This window comes from Sapajus apella, unplaced genomic scaffold, assembly GCF_009761245.1.
Source record: "Sapajus apella isolate SASKATOON/1434 unplaced genomic scaffold, GSC_monkey_1.0 scaffold5, whole genome shotgun sequence".
Lineage (NCBI taxonomy): Eukaryota > Metazoa > Chordata > Mammalia > Primates > Cebidae > Sapajus > Sapajus apella.
This window is the reverse complement of record NW_022436945.1, coordinates 37425254-37449580: the sequence shown is the minus strand read 5'-3', so window position 1 is coordinate 37449580 and position 24327 is coordinate 37425254. Positions and strand designations below refer to the sequence as shown.

At 40.8% G+C, this 24327-nt stretch overlaps 1 protein-coding gene and 1 non-coding gene across 2 annotated transcripts; both read left to right on the top strand.

The window, feature by feature from the left end:
• Window positions 1-7279: 7279 nt before the first annotated feature.
• On the top strand, window positions 7280-7902 carry LOC116548694 (60S ribosomal protein L29-like). The gene has a single exon (XM_032274117.1). The coding sequence runs from the start codon at window positions 7304-7306 to the stop codon at window positions 7778-7780; it is 477 nt and encodes a 158-aa protein (XP_032130008.1). The 5' UTR covers window positions 7280-7303; the 3' UTR covers window positions 7781-7902.
• A 16001-nt stretch (window positions 7903-23903) lies between these two features.
• Window positions 23904-24010, top strand: LOC116548881. The gene has a single exon (XR_004267593.1). It is a non-coding gene; the product is annotated as a U6 spliceosomal RNA (small nuclear RNA).
• Window positions 24011-24327: the final 317 nt, after the last annotated feature.

Here is a 24327-nt window from a genome sequence, read left to right as displayed (position 1 = left end):
CTCCCTGAGGCTGCCTTTCTTTCTCCTGCATATTTCTTCTTTCATCAATCTCTCCTCCTTCTGTCCTATTGTGCAAGTGATCTCTTCTTGTACCCTTCCTTTTATTCTATGCCCCCATCCCTAAAGAGAATATGCTTTTTGCTTAGGAACTGTCTGCAAAAAAAGAAAAAAAAAAAAGAGAGAATACGCTTTTCAACTTCACAGATGTTTTCACTTCTTGCTGGGTATGACTTACAGAACAGGAAATGCAACTTCAAATGCCTGTAGGAGCCAGAATCGTAATTTGAGTGAAGAACAGTGGGCAGGGATCATGGAGAACTGGAGTGGTGCTCCATGAAAGGGGGTGGATGCTATTAATCTCCAGTTGATTCTTGCCATGAGGAAACAGGGTCCCAATGTTACCACACCTTTTTAAGAAGCATTGGAAATTCATATTTTTAGGTGAAATCTCCTCCTATGAAGGGCTGGCAACTAACTCAATAAAGACAACAGCAACACTCTACAATTTAAACTAAGTTGGGAGACTGGATGTGTGGCTTGTGGGCTTCCATTTTGCCATGCCTACTCTCAGGAGAGTTTTGACTTAGCCAATTTGATTCACAGATCTTTTGCAGAATTGGGAAAAATCATCTAGACAAGGTAAGATGATTGAGATAAGCAAGAACTGGGACAGAGAGAGAGGGGAAGAGGAGAAGTGGTCCCAGAGTTGGGCAGTCTAGATATGGGAGGGGGGATAGGTTTTGAGTGTGAAGCTCTAGAGAATCTGTAACAGTGAGAAACCCTTCTTAGAGTGGAGGTAAGTGAGGAAAGAAGATGAATAGTGTGGGTGAATATGGATCATAAATGGGATCCCTTTTAATGTTTTTCAGAGGAATTAGATGAATATTGGAACTCTTTATAAAGTACTTTTGGGAAGCAGGATTGGGCTTTTAAAATGTGACTCCAGACTAGGCGTGGTGGCTCACGCCTGTAATCCTAGCACTTTGGGAGGCCGAGGTGGGTGGATCACCTGAGGTCGGGAGTTTAAGACCAGCCTGGCCATCATGGAGAAACCCCATCTTAAAAAAAAAAAAAATGTTTTTTTTTTTAAAAAAGAAAGGCCGAGGTGGGCAAATCACCTGAGGTCAGGAGTTCAAGACCAGCCTGGACAACATGGTGAAACCCTGTCTTTAGTAACCTGTCTCTACTAAAAATATAAAAATTAGCCAGTTATGGTGGTACATGCCTGTAGTCCCAGCTACTCAGGAGGCTGAGGTGGAAGAATCGCTTGAACCCGAGGGGTGGAGGTTACAGTGGGCTGAGATTGCACCACTGCACTCCAGCCTGAACAACAAAGCGAGACTCCATCTCAAAAAAACGAAAAGAATCACTGAGAAAACTGGAGGATCAGGCTTAGAAAATGAACGGGAACTGAGGGGACTAGGTAGTCTGGGACACTGCCAGAGATATCACCAGAACAGTCTGCTTATCTTAGACACTTGCTCTCATCCCTTGACTCTGTTCTCATTACTGTCACTCCACTGGATGCTGGACATTGCCTCTAGCAACAGAATTAATGCTGTACTATCCTGTCCTTGCTTCTTTGTATCAAAACTCTTAAGTCCTGAGCAGGGAATTTCCAAATGGCTGACCTGAGGTCACATGGCACTCCCCTAGCTGTGAGGAGTCTAGGAGAACAAGTATCTGCTCTTTCTGGCTTCCTTAGTAGGAGGCAGAATCTGTTCTTTGCCAAATGTCATGCAATGGAGGCTTCCCCAATGTATTAGTCAGTTCTGAAACTGCTGTAAAGAAATATCTGACGTTGGGTAATTTATAAAGAAAAGAGCTTTAATTGGCTCATGGTTTCACAGACTATCCAGGAAGCATTGTGGCTTCTCCTAGGGAGGCCTCAAGAAGCTTAGAGGCAAGGTAAAGAACTCACTCACTACACAGTGTTTCGAAACCATTCATAAGAACTCTGCCCCATGATCCAGTCATCTCCCCCCAGGCCCCACCTCCAACACTGGGGATTACAGTTGAACATGAGACTTGGATGGGGACACAGAAACCATATCACCCAAACAAAACACTTATTTGTATCATTTAAGTAATTAAGTATTAGGCAGCCATACATGTACAGAGCCTCATGGAAGTGAGGACTAGTCTGAAAGGATGATTAGGAGATGGCCAGTTTGTCAGTCAGGATAGGATACATCATGCTGCAGTAAGAAGTGACCCCAACATCTCAGGGGCTTACGGCAATCAAGGTTTGCTTCTCATTTGTGTATATTCCAGATTGCCAATATTTTCATGTTAGGACCCAAGCTGATGATGCAGCCTCTAGAACATTATTATTATTATTATTATTTTTTGGTGCCGTGACTCGGATTCAAATCTAGAACATTACTGATCTCATAGCAGGGAGAAAGAAAACAAATAAACATCCATAGCAAGTCACATTCTGGCTCATGAAGCTTCTGCTTGGAAGTGACAAACGTAACTTTTGCCCACATGCTATTGGTCCAAACAAATTATGTGTCCCAACCTGATTTCTTTGGAGCAGGGAAGTATGATATTACCCCAGGGATGGGCAATTAATATTTTTGAAAAAGAATATTTTGAATATAATACTGCCCTAGTCATTATGCTAGGTAGTGGGAACATACAATTTGGAGGTAAGAAATAGAATGGTGTTTGGGTAGTAACGACCAGTAGTTGCTGTTTTGTTTTGTTTTTCTGAGACAGAGTTTCACTCTTGTTACCCAGGCTGGAGTAAAACGGCGTGATCTCGGCTCACCGCAGCCTCTGCCTCCTCGGTTCAAGCAGTTCTCCTGCCTCAGCCTCCCAAGTAGCTGGGACTACAGGCGCACACCACCATGCCCAGCTAATTTTTGTATTGGTAGTAGAGATGGGGGTTTCATCATGTTGACCAGGATGGTCTCAATCTCTTGACTTCGTGAACCACCCGCCTCGGCCTCCCAAAGTGCTGGGATTATAGGCATGAGCCACTGCGCCCGGCCGGTAGTTGCAGTTAATGAAGCATAATGTTCAAGGAAGGAGAAAAAAGGAAAAGATGAAGCAGTAGTAACAGGTGGGGAATAAGTCAGGAGACCCCTGTTTTCAGAATAAAAACTTCACTTCCATTTTGTAGGCAAAAGCATCCTTGAGGGTATTTAAAGCGGATTTGCGGGGACACAGCCAGAGATACCACAAGAACAGTCTGCTTATCTTGGACACTTGCTCTCACCCTTTGACTCTGTTCTCACTACTGTCACTCTACTGGACGCTGGATATTATGGTGGTGGCTAAATTTGTGCTTTAGACAATTACTCTGGGAGAAGGATGGACTTGAGGGAAATCTGTTAGGAGGCTACTGTGTTTATTCATGTGAAGGAGGAGGACAGCGTGAACTAGAGAATCTAATAGGTGTTGAGAGGTGGTGACAGAGAGGAAGAGGAGTGGCAGGATTTGTTGACTGATCAGATGTGAAGGGTGAGAAGAAAGGGGAGAGGATGTTCCGAAGTATCCAGCCTCTGCGATCTCATTTCTTTCTCCTTCTTGCCAAATGGTAAGTTTGAATGCCAGCAGCGCTGAGGCATCTTATGATTTCAGATCTTTTATATCCCTAGACATGTATATAAGGTTAAAAGCCCCCAAGAAGATCAGAATGGCTAAATAGCCCCATCACATACTCATGGAGAAGCGGAGAACTCAGAAGCGAATGTTCTCTCTTAAGTGACGGCCTGATCTCCCTTTTCCATTTACCTCCCCTTTCATCATATTTTTACCCAGTCTTTTAAGGTGCAATGTTTGGGAGTGAAAAAGGCACTCGCTCTCATATGACAGTCCATGAAAGTGCAAATTACAGCAAGCCTTTTGAAAAACAATATGGCAATATTCTCCAAGAGCTTAACTGTATTCACAGATTTAAGCCAGATAATTCTAGATCTGGTCGATTAATTCTAGATCTGGTCAATTTAACCTAAGAAAGTAATTATCAATGTAGAAAAAGATTTATGTACATAAATGTTTATTTTGGAAATATTTGTAATAGTAAAAAACTGAAAACAACCTCCATGAAAAAATTTGTACCTTGTTAAATTAGACACATCTACGTTTTCATTAATGTTTTAAAATAATTTTTAAATAGAAGAATGCTTGTATTATAATGTTAAGAAAAAAACAAGGCTGAGGTGGAGGATCACTTGAGGCCAGGAGTTTGAGACCAGCAGGCAGAGTTCAAGACTGTCTCTAAAAAATGTATTTGAAAAATTAGCCAGGCATAGTGGCTTGTACCTATAGTCCCAGCTACTCAAGAGGCTGAGGTAGGAGGATTGCTTAAGTCCAGGAGTTCAAAGAGGCTATAGTGAACTATGATCATGCCACTGCACTCCAGCCTTGGTGACAGAGCGAGACTTTGTCTAAAAAAAAAAAAAAAAAAAAAAAAAAAAAAGAAAAAGAAAAACAGAGTATAAAAGTGAATACTTATTATTTTGTAAACGCATAGCAAAAACTGGAAAAAATTTATCAGGGTTGTGATATTATAGGTGATTTTTGTTTTCTTCATTTTATTCTTCTTAAATTTCTATAATGTAATGATTTAGAATCAGAAGAAAGTGTGCTTTTTTTCCAAACTTACCCCATATCCACCTGTTAGATCAACTCTGAGGTGATAAAGCAAGACTGTTGACAAAATAAAATAGTTAAAAGACAAGTACAGTTCAACTGGACTCCTGGGTAAATTACTAGAATGAGTGCAGCATCAACCTGAGCTACCCATACAAGCTCAGCATTTAGTCAGTAGCTGATTAATACTGAACTTAATCCCTAACAGAATAGAAGAGAAGAGCTGAGCTTTGGATCCTACCCATTAGAGATTAGGATTGGAAGCTAGAGGATAAGAAACCAGCCAGTGAGGCTGAACTGACAGAAATGACCTCTCACCTTCTCCCACTCCCTCCATCCTTTAAAACAGCTCTGTCACCTGGGTATCATTCTCTCCACCTTAAGGGCCAGGATCAAGGCTTAACTTCTCATGCATAATTCTTGAACCCTTTGAATAATTACTAGGACAATAACAAGCATGGCCGGGAAAATATGCTGATCCTTACCTATGACTAAGTCATAAAAAGTATTAGTGCTCTTTCAACTACATCAGTGATTAGCTAGGCAGTTGGCAAGGTTTTCCTTGTCACACAATCACATAGAAAGAATGTAGAGGAAAATACAGATTCAGGAAAAATTTAGGAGGTGGGAGAGTCAGGCCTTGGTGCTTTATCCTATGCGCACAGTGAAGTGAAGGGAGGAATCATGAATGACTGGAGATCATTTGGGGTAGGGAGACTGATACTGTGTGCCTGGAACTTTTAGAAGGGCTGGAGCTGAGGAAGTAAATTGTGGATATGGTTTGGTGGTTTCTGCCAAGGAGATAATTCACTTGATCTGGATATTGATTACCTACAGGGAAAATTAATATATTAAGGGCAATGAAAAACAACATTTTTTTTTTTTTTTAAAGATGGGGTTTCACCCTGATGGCCAGGCTGGTCTTGAACTCCTGACCTCAGGTGATCCACCCACCTCAGCCTCCCAAAGTGCTAGGATTACAGGTGTGATGCACCGTGCCCAGCCTCTTTTTTTTTTTCTTTTTGTTTTTTTTTTTTGAGACGGACTCTTGTTCTGTCGCCCAGGCTGGAGTGCAGTGGTGTGACCTCAGCTCACTGCAACCTCTGTCTCCTGGGTTTAAGCAGTTCTTCTGCCTCAGCCTCCCGAGTGGCTGGGACTACAGGTGCTCACCACCATGCCCGGCTAATGTTTGTATTTTTAGTAGAGACTGGGTTTCACCGTATTGGCCAGGCTGGTATTGAAATCCTAACCTTGTGATTTGTGCTCTCAGCCCCCCAAAGTGCTGGGATTACAGGCATGAGCCACCGTGTCTGGTGGAAAGACAACTTTCTTACAGAGTAAGGAGAGCAAATACAGAAAAAGAAAAGGCTAGAATAAACTCTGTGGCATATGATTAGAATTATCGATATTTCTGTGAGCTCATAGTGGTGTTAATATGCAGATATAGATGTTGAAATAGATATAGGAATGGATATAGATGTATTCTCTGGCTGTGTTTGGTAAGAGGGTCTGTAAGCAGTGGCATCTTTGTAGCAATAAGCACACTAGTACCCAGATCTTGGTTTTTAAATTCCTTACTAAAAGGAACCAGGGCTCATGGAGAAGTCACCAGTTTCAGGGTTGTACCAAGGAAAGTATAAGCTGAGTGTGAAACATCTTCTTGCACCAGAAAATAAGAAAACTCTCAAAGTAGATTTGAACCACGTTAAAGGACAAAGCATTCAAACTGAAGGGGATCCCACTGGCCAAATATAAAACAATCTGAGTATCAAAATAAATAACATTAGTAACAGATTATAAGCCATTGAATAAAATGAATCCATGAACCTATACTGATATAAAGAAATGAATAAATAAATAAGTGGAAAGCTCTTCTTTACAACTTAAGCCAACCAGTTAATGTAGAAGAAATAATGGAATTAGAGAATCACCATTTGATAACAACCATAGTAAAATAGGAGGCAAAATAGTGGGTGAAAGTTTGATGAGAGAAAAGATACTTAACATATTCTCAAAGTATCTCCCCATAAAATGCTTTTTAATTATTTAATAATTAAACATATTTATTCATTAGATTAAGAGTGGACACACAAAACGATAACGGTTAATTTAGCAGTAATGGGACAAACTGACATTGTGCACTTGCTAAGATGATGTACTAACACAGTATCACTTGTGATAGTCCTGCCTTGCAAACTCATAACTTTAATCATGAAAAAATGTCAGACAAACCCAAATTGAAGGTAATGTAAATATCTGGCCTTCAAAAATGTCAAGATCATAAAAGACAAGGAAAGCCTGAGAAACTGCCTAGATTGAGGAAGATATGAACATGACAACTAAATGCTGTGGATAATCCTGGGTTGAGTCCGGGGACAGAAAGGAAAGGGGGAAAAGGAAATGGGTTTTGAACAATTGTGAGTTTTTTATTTCTTATTATGTTTTGTTGTATGTTTGCTATAATGGACAGTATTTGGGATAATTGGTAAAACATGAACCCAGTCTGTACATTAGATAGCACTATATCCATGTTAATTTCCTGATTTTGATAGGTGTGTTGTGGTTTTATAGAATAGTGTCTGTGTTTATAAGACCAGTGGGGAATTATGTCTGCAACTCACTATTAAATAGTTTAGAAACTTATATATATGTATAATATATATAAACAATATAATGGAACCGCGGCTTAGGTGCAGACATGGCCAAGTCCAAGAACCACACAACACACAACCAGTCCCGAAAATGGCACAGAAATGGTATCAAGAAACCCCGATCACAAAGATACGAATCTCTTAAGGGGGTGGACCCCAAGTTCCTGAGGAACATGCACTTTGCCAAGAAGCACAACAAGAAGGGCCTAAAGAAGATGCAGGCCAACAATGCCAAGGCCATGAGTGCACGTGCCGAGGCCATCAAGGCTCTTGTAAAGCCCAAGGAGGTTAAGCCCAAGATCCCAAAGGGGGGTGTCAGCTGCAAGCTTGAGCGACTTGCTTACATTGCCCACCCCAAGCTTGGGAAGCGTGCTCGTGCACGCATTGCCAAGGGGCTCAGGCTCTGTCGGCCAAAAGTCAAGGCCAAGTCCAAGGATCAAAACAAGGCCCAGGCTGCAGCTCCAGCTTCAGTTCCAGCTCAGGCTCCCAAAGGTGCCCAGGCCCCTACAAAGGCTTCAGAGTAGATATCTCTGTCTGCCAACGTGAGGACAGAAGGACTGGTGCGACCCCCCCGGGGCTGCCATCTGCATGGGGCTGGGGTCCTCCTGTGCTATTTGTACAAATAAACATGAGGGAGGATTTGTTAGCCTCTGTCTATGAAGAAAAAAAAAAAAAAAAATATAATGTATGATTATAAAATATATAAATTAACATATATATAAATTATATAATTCATCTATAAATCATATACATAATATATCTATAAATTATATATAGTATAACAATTACATATAATATATAAATTACATAAAATAATATATAACATATATACAATTTAGAGAGAGAGAGAGAGAATGGTAAATTGATAATAAGTGGTGAACCTGGGGCCTAGGTGAAGTGTATGTAGGACTTTCTTGTGCCATGTTTTATAATTTCAAAGTTATGTTAAAAAAGTTAAATAGAGAGCACAGATTATGTGGAATAATTAAAAATAATAAGATTGTATTTGGAGGCCAAGGTGGGCGGATCACCTGAGGTCAAGAGTTCAAGACCAGCCTGACCAACATGATGAGACCCCGCCTTTAAAAAATAAAAAAAAAAAAGATTGTATTGAAAAATATATTCTTCAGAAAAATACCCTTTACACAGTATTAGAGACTGCAAAGGAACTGAATAATGTAAGTGGCTAGGGAAGACGGTAACACTCAGAGATGTGTCCTTAGCGTCAACATGGTTCCGTAGCAGATACAACTGTTGGGATCCCAATTACAACATTCTGGTGAGGCTCTAGCCCCTAGTGCCCAGTCCCTTTCTCCAGTGATCTATCAGAAGTAAAAGGAGGAATGCAGCAATGTAATAGAAAACAATACAATAAACTACTCAAAAGCCAATAAGCACCATCTAGTGGCAAGGAGGTGATTTTCCTCATTTTGTGTGTGTTGTCAAATTCAAACTGCATGGGCCAATTTGCACTCCTGGCAGCAGGGTGTGAGAGTTTCCAGGGTTCTACATCTTCACTAAGCTTGCTAAGGTTAAGTCTAACCTTACTAAGTTTTCTCATTTTAATGAGTACAGAATCGTATTTCCTACAAATGGACAGTAAGATTTAGAGGCTTGTTTTTGATTCAGTTTTTTTTTTAAATTTTTTAAAAAGACGGGGTTTCACCATTTTGGTCAGGCTGGTCTTGAACTCCCAACCTCAGGTGATTCACTCGCTTTGGCCTCCAAAGTGCTTGGATTACAGGCATGAGCCACCACGCCCAGCCATTGATTCAGTTTTTAACATTTATTTATTTAGGCAAAGATACTTTATATATGATGCTCTATAGCTTCCTATTGTATCACATCGAGAGGCACATAATGCCTGGTATCCATCAATCAAGTGTGGTTCAAATGTGGTTGACCTGATTCATCAATAGATACTTAAGGATCCTTATCTATCTTTCACTAATGGTTTTAGAAACCACTGATGATTATTACTTAGATCCATCATTTCATAAAAGATTTGAAAAATAGTATTTTTCTAATTTTATCATTCTTTCTACATTTATTAGCTGTAATTGTTCTATAAAGAACTTTCCTTCATCAACCACTAGGTACCTTGAAGTCCAGCCCACATAAGAAAAGCAAGGTAAGTGTCAGATAACTTAGGATTATCAAATTTTAGAATAATGATTTGGTGTCTTAGTCTGTTGTGTGTTGCTAAAAAGGAATATCTGAGACTGAGAAATTTATAATGAAAAGAGGTTTGTTTGGCTCATAGTTCAGCAGACTGTACAAGAAGCACGGTGCAGACATCTGGATCAGGTGAGGGCCTCAGCTGCTTCCACCCATGGTGGAAGGTGAAGGAAACCTGGCATGTGCAGTTACCACATGGTGAGAGAGGAAGCAAGAGAGAAAGGGAGGAGGGGCCAGCCTCCTTGTAACAACAGGCTTTCATGAGAACTTAAAGAGAAGAACTCACTCCTGAGAGAAGGCATTAAACTATTCATGAGGGATCTGCCCCTTTGACCCAAACACCTCTCGTTGGTCCCCACCTCCAGCATAGGGTATCAAATTTAACATGAGATTTGGAAGGAACAATATTCCAAACTACAGCAGTTGGTATCCTGGCAATTGGTGAACAAATAGGATTTTTTAAAAAGACTTAGTAAGAGCTCTGAGATTTTTACACTTATGATTTCTACTCATTACAGTGTATTCCTTTTTTTCTCTTTTTTAAAAAACCAATGTTATTCGAGGTATAATTTAAATGCAGTGAAATGCACTCATTTAGAAACTGTGCAATTGAATGAATTTTGAAAAATGCATATGCCTGTATAGCTACCCCCACAATCAGAATATATCTTTTTTTTTTTTTTTTAACAGAGTCTTACTCTGTCATCCAGGCTGGAGTGCAGTGGCATGATCTTGGCTCACTGCAACCTCCACCTCCAGGGTTCAAGCGATTCTCCTGTCTCAGCCTCATGAGAAACTGGGATTGTAGGCGAATGCTACCACGCCCAGCTAATTTTTGCATTTTTAAGAGATGGGATTTCACTATATTGGTCAGGCTGTTCGTGAACTCCTTACCTCAGGTGATCCATCTACCTCGGCCTCCCAAAGTGCTGGGATTACAGGGGTGAGCCACCATGCCCAGGCTAGAATATAGAATATTTCCATCACTCCCCAAAATTCCTTTGGGCCTCTCTGCAGTCAATCTTACTCCCACTCCATCCCTAGCCCTAGGCAACCATTAATTTGCTTCCTGTCACTATAGATGAGGTTTTTCTAGGAATTCCTAAAAATAGAATCATATCTCTGGATTCTTTTACTCAATTACATCACATAGCAAGTGTCTTGTTATTCTTTTGTTGCTCAAATTATTGCAATTTTTGGTGAGTGGAGTTTCAGCTTGGCTCTTTCGTTATTTTGACGTGACCCCAGTAATCTCTGATAGCTTTCTTGCTTTCAGGCACAGCAAGTGGTCTCTGGGCTCGGGACGTGTATTTCCTGTTCTATACGAAATCAGCCATTTTTTCAAAGACTGCGCTTTTTTGGTCTTTTGAGACTATAATCTGAGCACTAGGGATGATCATTGCTACTAAGTTATTATTACTTCCAGACCTTTCCAGTGGACAGAACTAGGAAATAACTCTTTTCTAGAAGGAGAAAAGTAAATAATGAGTTTGTACTGATATTTTCTATTTAAATTAAAGCTTAAAACTTTCACCTACTTTTTAATATTTTGCCTTTGTTCTCTTAAGCTAAAAAAATCTTGATTTTAATAACATTAACATGTATTTGCCTTTTCCTACCATATAAATAATGTATATTTGATATATGTACCTATGCATTTGTTTATTTATTTATTTTAGTGATAGGATCTTGCTGTGCTGCCCAGGGTAGAGTACAGTGGCACAATCATAGCTCGAACTGCAGCTTCAAACTCCTGGCCTCAAGCAGTCTGTCTCAACCTTCTGACTAGCTGGGACTGCAGGTGCATGCTACCACACCCAGCATCACAGGTATTTTTAAAATAACAGTTTCAAAATAGCAACCCCAATGTTGTAGGCAACAATAAAATGACTAAATACAGGTTATAATTCTTTGTGATGTCTTTGTCTTCAGGGTACATCTCACAAAAAATAAAAGCCAAAACATTGCTTTTGCAGTTATTTGGCAGAGCTCTTCTCTGCTTGGTCGTACCACCAGCTTGCTGTAGAGCCAAGTTCGCTTGTCTCAATTTGGTTTAAATTTTTAGGGATTGCTTTGTTCTTTTATTTTCTTCTTAAAGTAATTTTTTTTCCTTGTCCTTTTTTTTTTTTTTTTTTTTGAGGCAGAGTCTTGCTCTTTTGCCAGGTGCCAGGCTGGAGTGCAGTGGCGCGATCTCAGCTCACTGCAACCTCCTCCTCCTGGGTTCAAGCAATTCTCCTGCCTCAGTCTCCCAAGTAGCTGGGACTACAGGTATGCACCACCATGCCCAGCTAATTTTTGTATTTTTTAGTAGAGGATGGGTTTCACCATGTTGGTCAGGATGGTCTCAGTCTTCTGATCTCGTGATCCGCTTGCCTTAGCCTCCCAAAGTGTTGGGATTATAGGTGTGAACCACCTGTGCCCGGCCAGTGCTTTTGTTTTTAAAGTTATTTAATGGCCACATTTATATGTTTCCAAAGTCAAAACCCCATGACAGATTTTATCTGAGAAGGTTTATTTCCATCCCTGTCCCCTGCCTTTCTTTTTTGTTAACAGATTTATTTTGTAGGCAGTTTTAGGTTTATAGAAAACCTGCTGCTTTTCCCCTATTATTAATGTCTTGCATTATTGTGGTACATTTATTTCAGTTGATAGCCAACACTGATACATTGTTATTAACTAAAGACCATGGTTTACATTAAGGTTTGTTGTTTGTTGCACATTCTGTGGCTTTTGTAAAATGCCTAATGACAGATCCACCATTACAATAACATAAGAGTAATTTCACTGCCCTCAAATCCTTTATGTTCCAATATTCATCCCTCCCTTCTTTCCCCAGAACTGACAACCACTGACCTTTTCCTGGCTCCATAGTTTTGCCTTTTCCTGAATGTCATACATAATAGTCCCCCTTTATCCTCAAGGGATATAAGACCTACAGTAGGTGCCTGAAACCATGGATAGTATAGAACCATATACATACATCTGATAATAAGGTTTATTTATAAATTATGCACAGTAAGAAATTAATAACAACAATAATAAAATGGAACAATTATAACAATATACTGTAATAAAAGTTATGCAATTGCCGGGCGCGGTGGCTCAAGCCTGTAATCCTAGCACTTTGGGAGGCCGAGGCGGGTGGATCACGAGGTCAAGAGATCGAGACCATCCTGGTCAACATGGTGAAACCCCGTCTCTACTAAAAATACAAAAAAAAAATTAGCTGGGCATGGTGGCGTGTGCCTGTAATCCCAGCTACCCAGGAGGCTGAGGCAGGAGAATTGCCTGAACCCAGGAGGCAGAGGTTGCGGTGAGCCGAGATCGTGCCATTGCACTCCAGCCTGGGTAACAAGAGCAAAAAACTCCGTCTCAAAAAAAAAAAAAAAAAAAAAAAAAAAGTTATGCAATTATGCTCCTCTCTCAAAATATCTAATGGTACTCTACTCACTCTTCTTATATGTGTTGATTTGATAACTGAGACAGTTAAATGACTAATATATATGCTGTAACGAATAGAGCACAGATGTGCTGGACGAAGGAATGTTTCGGGTCCAAAGAAATGTTTCAGGATGGAGCAAGATAGTACAAGAATTCATCAGGCTACTCAGAATGGTGTGCAATTTCAACCTTATGAATTAGTTATTTCTGAAATTTTCCACGTAATATTTTCAGGCCTTGGTTAACTGCAGAAAGCAAAATTGTGGATAAGATGGATTCTTGCAGTTAGAGCTATCTACTGAGACTGTTTTTTTTCACTTAGCAGTATGCATTTAAGTTTCCTCCATGTCTTTTAGTGGCTTGATAGCTCATTCCTTTTTAGTTCTGTATGATACTCCAAGGTATAGATGTACCACAGGTTGTCATCCATTCACCTACTGAAGGACATTGTCTGCTTTCAAAGTTTGGCAATTATAAATAAAGCTGCTATAAAAATTCACATATAGATTTTTGTGTGGATATAAGTTTTCAACTCATTGGGACAAATATCGTGGAGTATGATTGCTGGATCATATAGTGAGAGAGAATGCTTGGTTTTGTAAGAAACTGCCAAAACTGTCTTCCTAAGTGGCTTTACCATTTTGCATTTCCACCAGCAATGAATGAGAGTTCCTGTTGTCCACATCCTCACAAGTATTTAGTGCTGTCAGTGTTTTGAATTTTAGGCATTCTAATATGTGTGTAGTGGTATCTCATTTTAATTTGCAGTTGCCTAGTGACATATGAGGTTGAACATCCTCTGATTACCGTTTTTTCCTTCCACGATGAGTAACCATTTTTTTCTTTTTTTAAAAATTTTAAATTTATTTATTTATTTATTTATTTTTAATTTTAAAAATCCTTTTTAATTTTTTTTTTCCCCATTTATTTATTTTATTGCATTTTACATTTTGGGGTACATGTGAGTAACATGCAAAATTGTTGCATAGGAACACACGTGGCAGTGTGATTTGCTGCCTTCCTCCCCATCACCTACATCTGGCATTTCTCCCCTTGCTATCTCTCCCCAGCTTCCCACCTCCCACCCTCCCTCCCCTATTTCCCCCCAACTGACCCCAGTGTGTAGTGCTCCCCTCCCTGTGTCCATGTGTTCTCATTGTTCAACACCCGCCTATGAGTGAGAACATGCGGTGTTTGATCTTCTGCTCTTCTGTCAGTTTGCTGAGAATGATGGTTTCCAGGTTCATCCATGTCCCTACAAAGGACCCAAACTCATCGTTTCTGATGGCTGCATAATATTCCATGGTGTATATGTGCCACATTTTCCCTATCCAGTCTATCGTCGATGGGCATTTGGGTTGGTTCCAGGTCTTTGCTATTGTAAACAGTGCTGCAATGAACATTCGTGTACACGTGTCCTTATAGTAGAACGATTTGTAATCCTTTGGATATATACCCAGTAATGGGATTGCTGGGTCAAACGGAATTTCTATTTCTAGGTCCTTGAGGAATCGCCACACTGTCTTCCACAATGGTTGCACTAATTTACACTCCCACCAACAGTGCAAAAGTGTTCCTATTTCTCCACATCCTCTCCAGCATCTGTTGTCTCCAGATTTTTTAATGATCGCCATTCTAACCGGCGTGAGATGGTATCTCAGTGTAGTTTTGATTTGCATTTCTCTGATGACCAGTGATGATGAGCATTTTTTCATATGTTTGTTGGCCTCACGTATGTCTTCTTTTGAGAGGTGTCTGTTCATATCCTTTGCCCACTTTTGAATGGGCTTGTTAGTTTTTTTCTTGTAAATCTGCTTTAGTTCTTTGTAAATTACGGATATCAGCCCTTTGTCAGATGGGTAAACTGCAAAAATTTTTTCCCAATCTGTTGGTTGCCGATTCACTCTAATGATTGTTTCTTTTGCTGTGCAGAAGCTGTGGAGTTTGATTAGGTCCCATTTGTCTATTTTGGCTTTTGTTGTCAATGCGTTTGGCGTTTTGGTCATGAAGTCCTTGCCTACACCTACGTCCTGAATGGTTTTGCCTAGATTTTCTTCTAGGGTTTTTATGGTGTTAGGTCTTATGTTTAAGTCTTTAATCCATCTGGAGTTAATTTTAGTGTAAGGTGTCAGGAAGGGGTCCAGTTTCTGCTTTCTGCACATGGCTAGCCAGCTTTCCCAACACCATTTATTGAACAGGGAATCCTTTCCCCATTGCTTGTTTTTGACTGGTTTGTCAAAGATCAGATGGTTGTAGATATGTTGTGTTGCCTCAGAGACCTCTGTTCTGTTCCATTGGTCTATATCTCTGTTTTGGTACCAGTACCATGCTGTTTTGATTACTGTAGCCTTGTAGTATAGTTTGAAGTCTGGTAGTGTGATGCCCACTGCTTTGTTCTTTTTGCTTAGAATTGACTTGGCTATGCGGGCTCTCTTTTGGTTCCATATGAAGTTTAAGGTGGTTTTTTCCAGTTCTGCAAAGAAGGTCATTGGTAGCTTGATGGGGATAGCATTGAATCTGTAAATTACTTTGGGCAGTATGGCCATTTTCACGATATTGATTCTTCCTAACCATGAACATGGGATGTTTCTCCATCTGTTTGTGTCCTCTCTTATTTCGTTGAGCAGTGGCTTGTAGTTCTCCTTGAAGAGGTCCTTTACATTCCTTGTTAGTTGTATTCCTAGGTATTTTATTCTCTTTGTGGCAATTGTGAATGGAAGTTTGTTCTTGATTTGGCTCTCTTTAAGTCTGTTACTGGTGTATAGGAATGCATGTGATTTTTGCACATTGATTTTGTATCCTGAGACTTTGCTGAACTTGCTTATCAGTTTCAGGAGGTTTGGGGCTGAGACGATGGGGTCTTCTAGATATACAATCATGTCGTCTGCAAATAGAGACAATTTGACTTCCTCCTTTCCTATTTGAATGCCCTTTATTTCTTTTTCTTGCCTGATTGCTCTGGCTAGAACTTCTAATACTATATTGAATAGCAGTGGTGAGAGCGGGCATCCTTGTCTGGTGCCACATTTCAAGGGGAATGCTTCCAGTTTTTGCCCATTCAGTATGATATTGGCTGTTGGTTTGTCATAAATAGCTTTCATTATTTTGAGATACGTTCCATTGATACCTAGCTTACTGAGTGTTTTTAGCATAAAGGGCTGTTGAATTTTGTCAAAGGCCTTCTCTGCATCAATTGAGATAATCATGTGGTTTTTGTCTTTGGTTCTGTTTATGTGGTGAATTACGTTTATAGACTTGCGTATGTTGAACCAGCCTTGCATCCCCGGGATGAAGCCTACTTGATCATGGTGGATAAGCTTTTTGATGTGCTGTTGCAATCGGCTTGTCAGTATTTTATTGAAGATTTTTGCATCTATGTTCATCATGGATATTGGCCTGAAGTTTTCTTTTCTTGTTGAGTCTCTGCCGGGTTTTGGAATCAGGATGATGTTGGTCTCATAAAATGATTTGGGAAGAATTCCCTCTTTTTGTATTGTTTGGAATAGTTTCAGAAGAAATGGTACCAGCTCCTCTTTGTATGTCTGGTAGAATTCAGCTGTGAACACATCTGGACCTGGGCTTTTTTTGGGTGGTAATCTCTTAATTGCTGCCTCAACTTCAGACCTTGTTATGGGTCTGTTCAGGGTTTCGGCTTCTTCCTGGTTTAGGCTTGGCAGGAGGCAAGTGTCCAGGAATTTATCCATTTCTTCCAGGTTTATTAGTTTGTGTGCATAGAGTTGTTTGTAATAATCTCTGATGATGGTTTGAATTTCTGTGGAATCTGTGGTGATATCCCCTTTATCGTTTTTTATTGCATCAATTTGGTTATTCTCTCTTTTCTTTTTTATTAATCTGGCTAGTGGTCTGTCTATTTTGTTGATCTTTTCAAAAAACCAGCTCCTGGATTTATTGATTTTTTGAAGGGTTTTTTGTGTCTCTATCTCCTTCAGTTCTGCTCTGATCTTAGCTATTTCTTGTCTTCTGCTAGACTTTGAGTTTTTTTGATCTTGCTCCTCTAGCTCTTTCAGTTTTGACGATAGGGCGTCAATTTTTGATCTCTCCTTGCTTCTCATGTGGGCACTTATTGCTATATATTTTCCTCTGGATACTGCTTTAAATGTGTCCCAGAGATTTTGGTATGTTGTGTCTTCATTCTCGTTGGTTTCGAAGAACATCTTTATTTCTGCCTTCATTTCATTGTTTATCCAGTCAACATTCAAGAGCAAGTTGTTCAGTTTCCATGAAGTTGTGTGGTTCTGAGTTAGTTTTTGAATTCTGAGTTCTAACTTGATTGCACTGTGGTCTGAGAGACTGTTTGTTACGATTTCCGTTGTTTTGCATTTGCTGAGGAGTGATTTACTCCCAATTATGTGGTCAATTTTAGAGTAGGTGTGATGTGGTGCTGAGAAGAATGTATATTCTGTGGATTTTGGGTGGAGAGTTCTGTAAATGTCTATTAGGTTTGCTTGGTCCAGGTCTGAGTTCAAGTCCTGGATATCCTTGTTAATTTTCTGTCTGGTTGATCTGTCTAATGTTGACAATGGGGTGTTAAAGTCTCCCACTATTATTGTGTGGGAGTCTAAGTCCCTTTGTAAGTCATTAAGAACTTGCCTTATGTATCTGGGTGCTCCTGTATTGGGTGCGTATATATTTAGGATCGTTAGCTCTTCTTGTTGCATTGATCCTTTTACCATTATGTAATGTCCCTCTTTGTCTCTTATGATCTTTGTTGCTTTAAAGTCTAATTTATCAGAGATGAGAATTGCAACTCCTGCTTTTTTTTGCTCTCCATTTGCTTGGTAAATCTTCCTCCATCCCTTTATTTTGAGCCTTTGTGTATCCTTGCATGTGAGATGGGTTTCCTGGATACAGCACACCGATGGGTTTTGTCTTTTTATCCAATTTGTCAGTCTGTGTCTTTTGATTGGGGCATTTAGTCCATTTACATTTAGGGTTAATATTGTTATGTGTGAATTTGATACTGCCATTTTGGTGCTAGCTGGCTGTTTTGCCCTTTAGTTGAGCTGGTACTTGTTGTTCCTTTATATGTGTAGAGCCTCTTTCAGGAGCTCTTGTAGAGCTGGCCTGGTGGTGACGAAATCTCTGAGTACTTGCATGTTCCCAAAGGATTTTATTTTTCCTTCACTTATGAAGCTTAGTTTGGCTGGATAGGAGATTCTGGGTTGAAAGTTCTTTTCTTTAAGGATGTTGAATATTGGCCCCCATTCTCTTCTGGCTTGTAGGGTTTCTGCTGAGAGATCTGCTGTGAGTCTGATGGGCTTCCCTTTGTGGGTAACCCGACCTTTCTCTCTGGCTGCCCTTAGTATTTTCTCCTTCATTTCGACCCTGGTGAATCTGACGATTACGTGCCTTGGGGTTGCTCTTCTTGACGAATATCTTTGTGGTGTTCTCTGTATTTCCTGGACTTGAATGTTTGCCTGCCTTCCTAGGTTGGGGAAGTTTTCCTGGATAATATCCTGCAGAGTATTTTCCAGCTTGGATTCATTCTCTTCGTCGCATTCGGGTACGCCTATCAAACGTAGATTAGGTCTTTTCACATAGTCCCACATTTCTTGGAGACTTTGTTCATTCTTTTTTACCCTTTTTTCTCCAGTCTTGCCTTCCCGTTTTATTTCATTGAGTTGATCTTCGACCTCTGATATCCTTTCTTCTGCTTGGTCAATTCGGCTGTTGATACTTGTGCATGCTTCACGAAGTTCTCGTGTTGCAGTTTTCAGCTCCATCAATTCACTTATATTCCTTTCTATTTTGTCCATTCTTGTTAGCATTTCGTCAAATCTTTTTTCAAGGTTCTTAGTTTCTTTGCATTTGGTTAGAACATGTTCTTTAAGTTCACAGAAGTTTCTTACTACCCATCTTCTGAATTCTGATTCTGTCATTTCATCACACTCATTCTCCATCCAACCTTGTTCCCTTGCTGGCGAGGAGTTGTGATCCCTTTTAGGAGGAGAGGTGTTCTGGTTTCGGGTGTTTTCATCCTTTTTGCGCCGGTTTCTTCCCATCCTTAAGGATTTATCCACCTGTCGACTTTGTAGTTGCTGGCTTTCAGATTGGGTCTCAAATCTTTCAGATTGACGTTCTGTTTGTTGATGATGAGGTTATTTCTGCTTCTTGGTTTTCCTTCTGACAGTCTGGCCCCTCTGCTGTAGATCTGCTGAGGTTCACTCCAGGCCCTGCTTGCCTGGGGTTCACCTGCAGCAACTGTTGAACAGCAAGGGTTGTTACCAGTTTTCTTCTTCTTCTATGTTTGTCCCAGAAGGATACCCGCCTAGTGTCAATCTGATCTCTCCTCTATGAGGTGTCTTTTTGGATATATAGGGGTCAGGGAGCTGCTTGAGGAGACGGTCTTTTCTTTATAGGAGCTCAAATGGTGAGCTGTGAGCTCTGTTGTTGTTCATTCAGAGCTGCTGGGCAGGTACTTTTAGGTCTGCTGCAGCAGAACTCATAAACTGCTTTTTGTTCCCAGGTGCTCTGTCCCAGGGATTTAGGGCTTTATTTATGAGTTTCCGTTATGCTGCTGCTTTCTTTTTTTTTTTTTTTTTTTTTCTTTTTTTCCTTCAGACCTGCCCAGCCCAGCAAGGAGGCAGGCTAGTCACTGTCGGCCTATAGCAGCTTTGCTGAGCTGCTGTGGGCTGCGCCCCGCTGCCGAGTGAACTTCCCTGCAGTCCTGTTTATATGGGTGTAGTTAGAACTGCTTTGGCGATGGTGGCCCGCCTCTGTTGGGGCGGAGTCTCTGCTGTGACGTGTTGCCTTGGCGACGGCGGGCTGCCTCAGCAATGGCGGGTTGCCTTGGCAACGGCGGGCTGCCTCAGTAATGGCGGACGCCCCTCCCCCACAGAGCTGGACTGTCCCGGGTTCAGCTGCGCTTGCTGTGAAATTCTCAATCCAGAGTTTCTGGTTGCTGTTCTTTTGTGGGGGTGGGGCCAGCCGAGCCTGATCGCCTGGCTCCCTGCCTCAGAGCCTTTTTTAAGTTGGTGTTCCAGTCGCCTGTTGAAGAGGCGCCGGGGTCTGTTTGTTTTCCCCTGCGGCCACTCACTGCGCTGGCTTAAACAGCGGCCCTGAGGTTTGTGGCGCTTTTTTTTCTTTTTTTTTTTTTGCCCTGGAATCTACTGTCCTGGTTCTCTGCTCAGTCCCCTTTTTGAACCAGCATATGGGCGACTTCCCGTGGCTCCAATCGCCAGCCAAAAGGGCCCCCGGACCGGTGTATTTTGTACGGAGAACCGCGGCTCCGGGGCGCCGACAAAGCAGCCGCGCGGGGCAGAGCAGCGGCGCTGGTCGGCGCCGGCCGGCGCTGGCCGGCACAGCAGCGCTGGCCACAACAGCCGCGCTGGCGAGCGTGGAGCACCTCTGCCCGGGAATTTCCTAGTCTGTGGGCAATAAAAACGCGGCGTCCACTCACCCTCTGCGCTTTCATTGGGAGCTGCAATCCTGAGCTGTTCCTAAACGGCCATCTTGGATCTCCCCCCCTTATTTATTTTTTTTATTGAGACAGGGTTTCACCATCTTGGCTAGGCTGGTCTTGAACTCCTGACCTCATGATCCACCCAGCTTGGCCTCCCAAAGTGCTGGGATTACAGGTGTGAGTGACCACGCCTGGCCACGAGTAACCATTTTTCACTGACTTTTGGTTTATCCTGATATTTTAAAAAAATGCTTATACACACACACACACACACACACACACACACACACACACACACACACACTTATAGTCCCTCTTTCTTATACAAAAGGTAGTATGCTGTATGCAATTCACAGCATTTTACAGAATATTTTTTATAGTGGAATAGCACTTCATCATTATTTCTTCAACCAGTCCTTTATTGATGAATATTTGGATTGTTTGCAATCCTTTGCTATTACAAATAGTAACTACAATGAATAAGTTTGTGTATACATCATTTCACATTTCTGCCTATATATCTTTGAGATAGATTTATAGAAAGGTGATTGTGGTGGTGTCCAGGATTAAATGCATATGTAATTTTGCTAGATATTGCCAAATTCCCATTATACCGTTTTTACATTCCTGCCAACAGTATGTGAAAGTGCCTGTTTCCCTGCAGAGATGATAATAAGGCGTTTTGTCAGACTCAAGGATTTTTGCCAACATGATAGATAACAAACTGTAATGTTCTGTATTTTAGCTGGATGGTGGGTATGCTTAAGTTTGTTCTATTTTTAATTGTACATTTTTCATGTATCTAAAATACTTCATAAAATAAGCTAACATAAGGAATTGCTCTTAAAGAAGAGAGGTTTTCTATTTTGGATTTAAAAGAAATATATCTTTTTTTTTTTTTTTTTTTTTGAGATGGAGTTTCACTCTTGTTACCCAGGCTGGAGTGCAATGGCGCGATCTCGGCTCACCGCAACCTCCGCCTCCTGGGTTCAGGCAATTCTCCTGCCTCAGCCTCCTGAGTAGCTGGGATTACAGGCACGCGCCACCATGCCCAGCTAATTTTTTGTAGTTTTAGTAGAGACGGGGTTTCACCATGTTGACCAGGATGGTCTTGATCTCTTGACCTTGTGATCCACCCGCCTCGGCCTCCCAAAGTGCTGGGATTACAGGCTTGAGCCACCGCGCCCGGCATCTTTTTTTTTTTTTTTTGAAGTGGAGTCTCGCTCTGTCACCAGATTGGAGTGCAGTGGTGTGATCTGGACTCAATGCAACGTCCACCTAGCAGGTTCAAGCGATTCTCCTTGCCTTACCCTCCTGAGTAGCTGGGACTACAGGTGTGCACCACCATGCCCAGCTAATTTTTTGTATTTTTAGTAGAGACGGGGTTTCACCATGTTGACCAGGATGGTCTCGATCTCTTGACCTCGTGATCCACCCGCCTCGGCCTCCCACAGTGCTGGGATCACAGTCTTGAGCCACCGCGCCCGGCCAAATTTTTGTATTTTTCATAGAGACTGGGTTTCACCACGTTGGCTAGGATGGTCTCGATCCCTTGACCTCATGATCTGCCTGCTTCTGCCTCCCAAAGTGCTGGGATTACAGGCATAAGCCACAGCGCCCGGCCCAAAATATATCATTTTTATGGATAACTTAACTAGTGACTGAAATCTCAAATGACCCACAACTAGAGTTGAAAAGAATTTCAGAGACAAGAGATTCTGATCCTATCATATAACAAATTCAGGCTCCAGGGCTCAAAGAAGCCAAGTGATCAGCTTGAAGTTGCATAATTAATGAGAAACAAGCTTGCCTTTAACTATAATTGGCATTGCAGTCAATATGTAAAACTTATGGAGAACATTATCCAAAAAACTGGGATGTGTTAACACTCATCTTCATAACAATTCCATTACATTTAAATGATACAGGAAGTAGAATGCATCAAGGTCAAGGTACTGGACTGATTGCCACTGTGTTTCTAAGTGCAGCTCTGAAAGCTGGTATAAGCTGTAAGACTCATGTTGTTTGGTTATGATAGCCTTATTAATCATCTTTCTCCTTTTTCAGCTTTCCAATAGAATAGATTAGCTACTGAGCTCCCACCAATAGTCCTTAAATTTATCTTATGAAATCTGTAACATATTCAGGATCTATATGTATTAGAAATTCTCTGTCAATGTTGCTATGACAGTTGTTTGTAATTTTTGAGAGCAAGGTGTGAAGAACCATCTTTTTGAACTGGATCATTCTTTTTTTCTTTTTTTTTTTGTAGACGGGGTTTCACCATATTGGTCAGGCTGGTCTTGAACTCCCGACCTCAGGCGATCCGCCCGCCTTGGCCTCCAAAGTGCTTGGATTACAGGCGTGAGCCACCACACCCAGCCTGAACTGGATCATTCTTATAGAGGGCAAGGTGAGACTCATGTTTTCACAGTTTTAATCTTGTTATATGGTGTATATACTTAAATTATTTTATATTAAATTTGCATTCTGAGGCTTCTCAACCAAAGCAACATGAAACAAATTAATCAAAATTACCAATTATCCAGTGATGTCATTCTTAGGAAAAGAAAAATAATTTTGTGACACAGACTCCAGTCTAGTTCAGGATCACATATTGCATTTAGCTGCTATGTCGCTCTTGCCTTCTTCCGTCTGGGATAATTCCTCTGGCTTTCTTTGTCTTTCATGACTTTGACATTTTTGAAGCACACGGGCCAGTTACTTTATAGAATGTTCCCCTGTTTGGGTGTGTTTGATGTCACCTCATGCTTAGATTTGGGTTATGCAATTTGGGTTAGGGTTAGCACTGAAGTGATGCTGTAATCTCAGTGTGTTGTGTCATACACGCATCAATTCACATGATGTTGGTTTATCTCAGTAGTCATGATGCTAACTTTGGTTAAAGTAATATCTGCCTGGCTTCTTCACTGTGAGGTTACTATTCTTCCCTTTATAGTTAAAAAGTAATTTGTGGCAAGATACTTCAACCCTATATCCTGTTTCCCATCAAACTTTTGCCCACCAGTTTCGGCACCCATTAATGACTCTTGACTGAACCAATTGCTACTGTGATGATTACCCAGGGTACAAAGACATTCTTTAGTTTGGATTCCTTAAGCTATATTGGTTTGCATTTTTATAAAATGTATACGATGTCAGAGAAAATCAAACAATTAAATCAGCAACCCAAAGAAGCAAATAAAACACCGGGTGTGGTGGCTCATGCCTATAATCCCAGCACTTTGGGAAGTCGAGGAGGGCTGATCCGTTGAGGTCAGGAGTTTGAGAACAGCCTGGCCAAAATGGTGAAACTTGTCTCTACTAAAAATATGAAAAAATAAAAATAAAAATTAGATGGGCGTGGTGGCACATGCTTGTAGTCCCAGCTATCGGGGGGCTGAGGCAGGAGAATCGCTTGAGCCCAGCTGAGATCACACCATTGCACTCTAGCCTGTCTCAAAACAAACAAACAAACAAAAAACACAAAGAAGCAAATATAATAAAAAATTTGAAAAAATAAAAAACTGATTTGAAGTATGAATGAGTTGCTCACAGATGTAAGGTCAAAGAAAGTTTGGAAAACCTTTTAAAATTTAATTGTCGTGCTCGCTTCGGCAGCACATATATTAAAATTGGAACGATACAGAGAAGATTAGCATTGCCCCTGCGCAAGGATGACATGCAGAGTTGTCAAGCGTTCCATATAAAAAAAAATTTAATTGTCACACTGTCATGGTAGATAAGTAAAAAATGGTCCCCCTTCCCCACCAAGGTAAGTTTAAAAACAGATGTTCTTTCAGGCTTAATTAGAGCTGTCACATCAAGAATTTGTCATGGAGGCAAAATTAACTCTATTAATGAACGTAAGCCTTCTCAGATTGCTTCAATATGCCTTGGTTTTGTATTTCTCCAAGCAATTGTTGGAGTGTTTTTCTTATTAATATCTTAAATATAATTAATTTAATCATTATATATTTCCAATATACAGGAAATAATATTAGACAACCATTTACCTACCATCTGAAT

Excerpts from the sequence above, each read along its gene's own strand:
- LOC116548694 (XM_032274117.1), top strand. The coding sequence starts at position 7,304 with ATGGCCAAGTCCAAGAACCACACAACACACAACCAGTCCCGAAAATGG.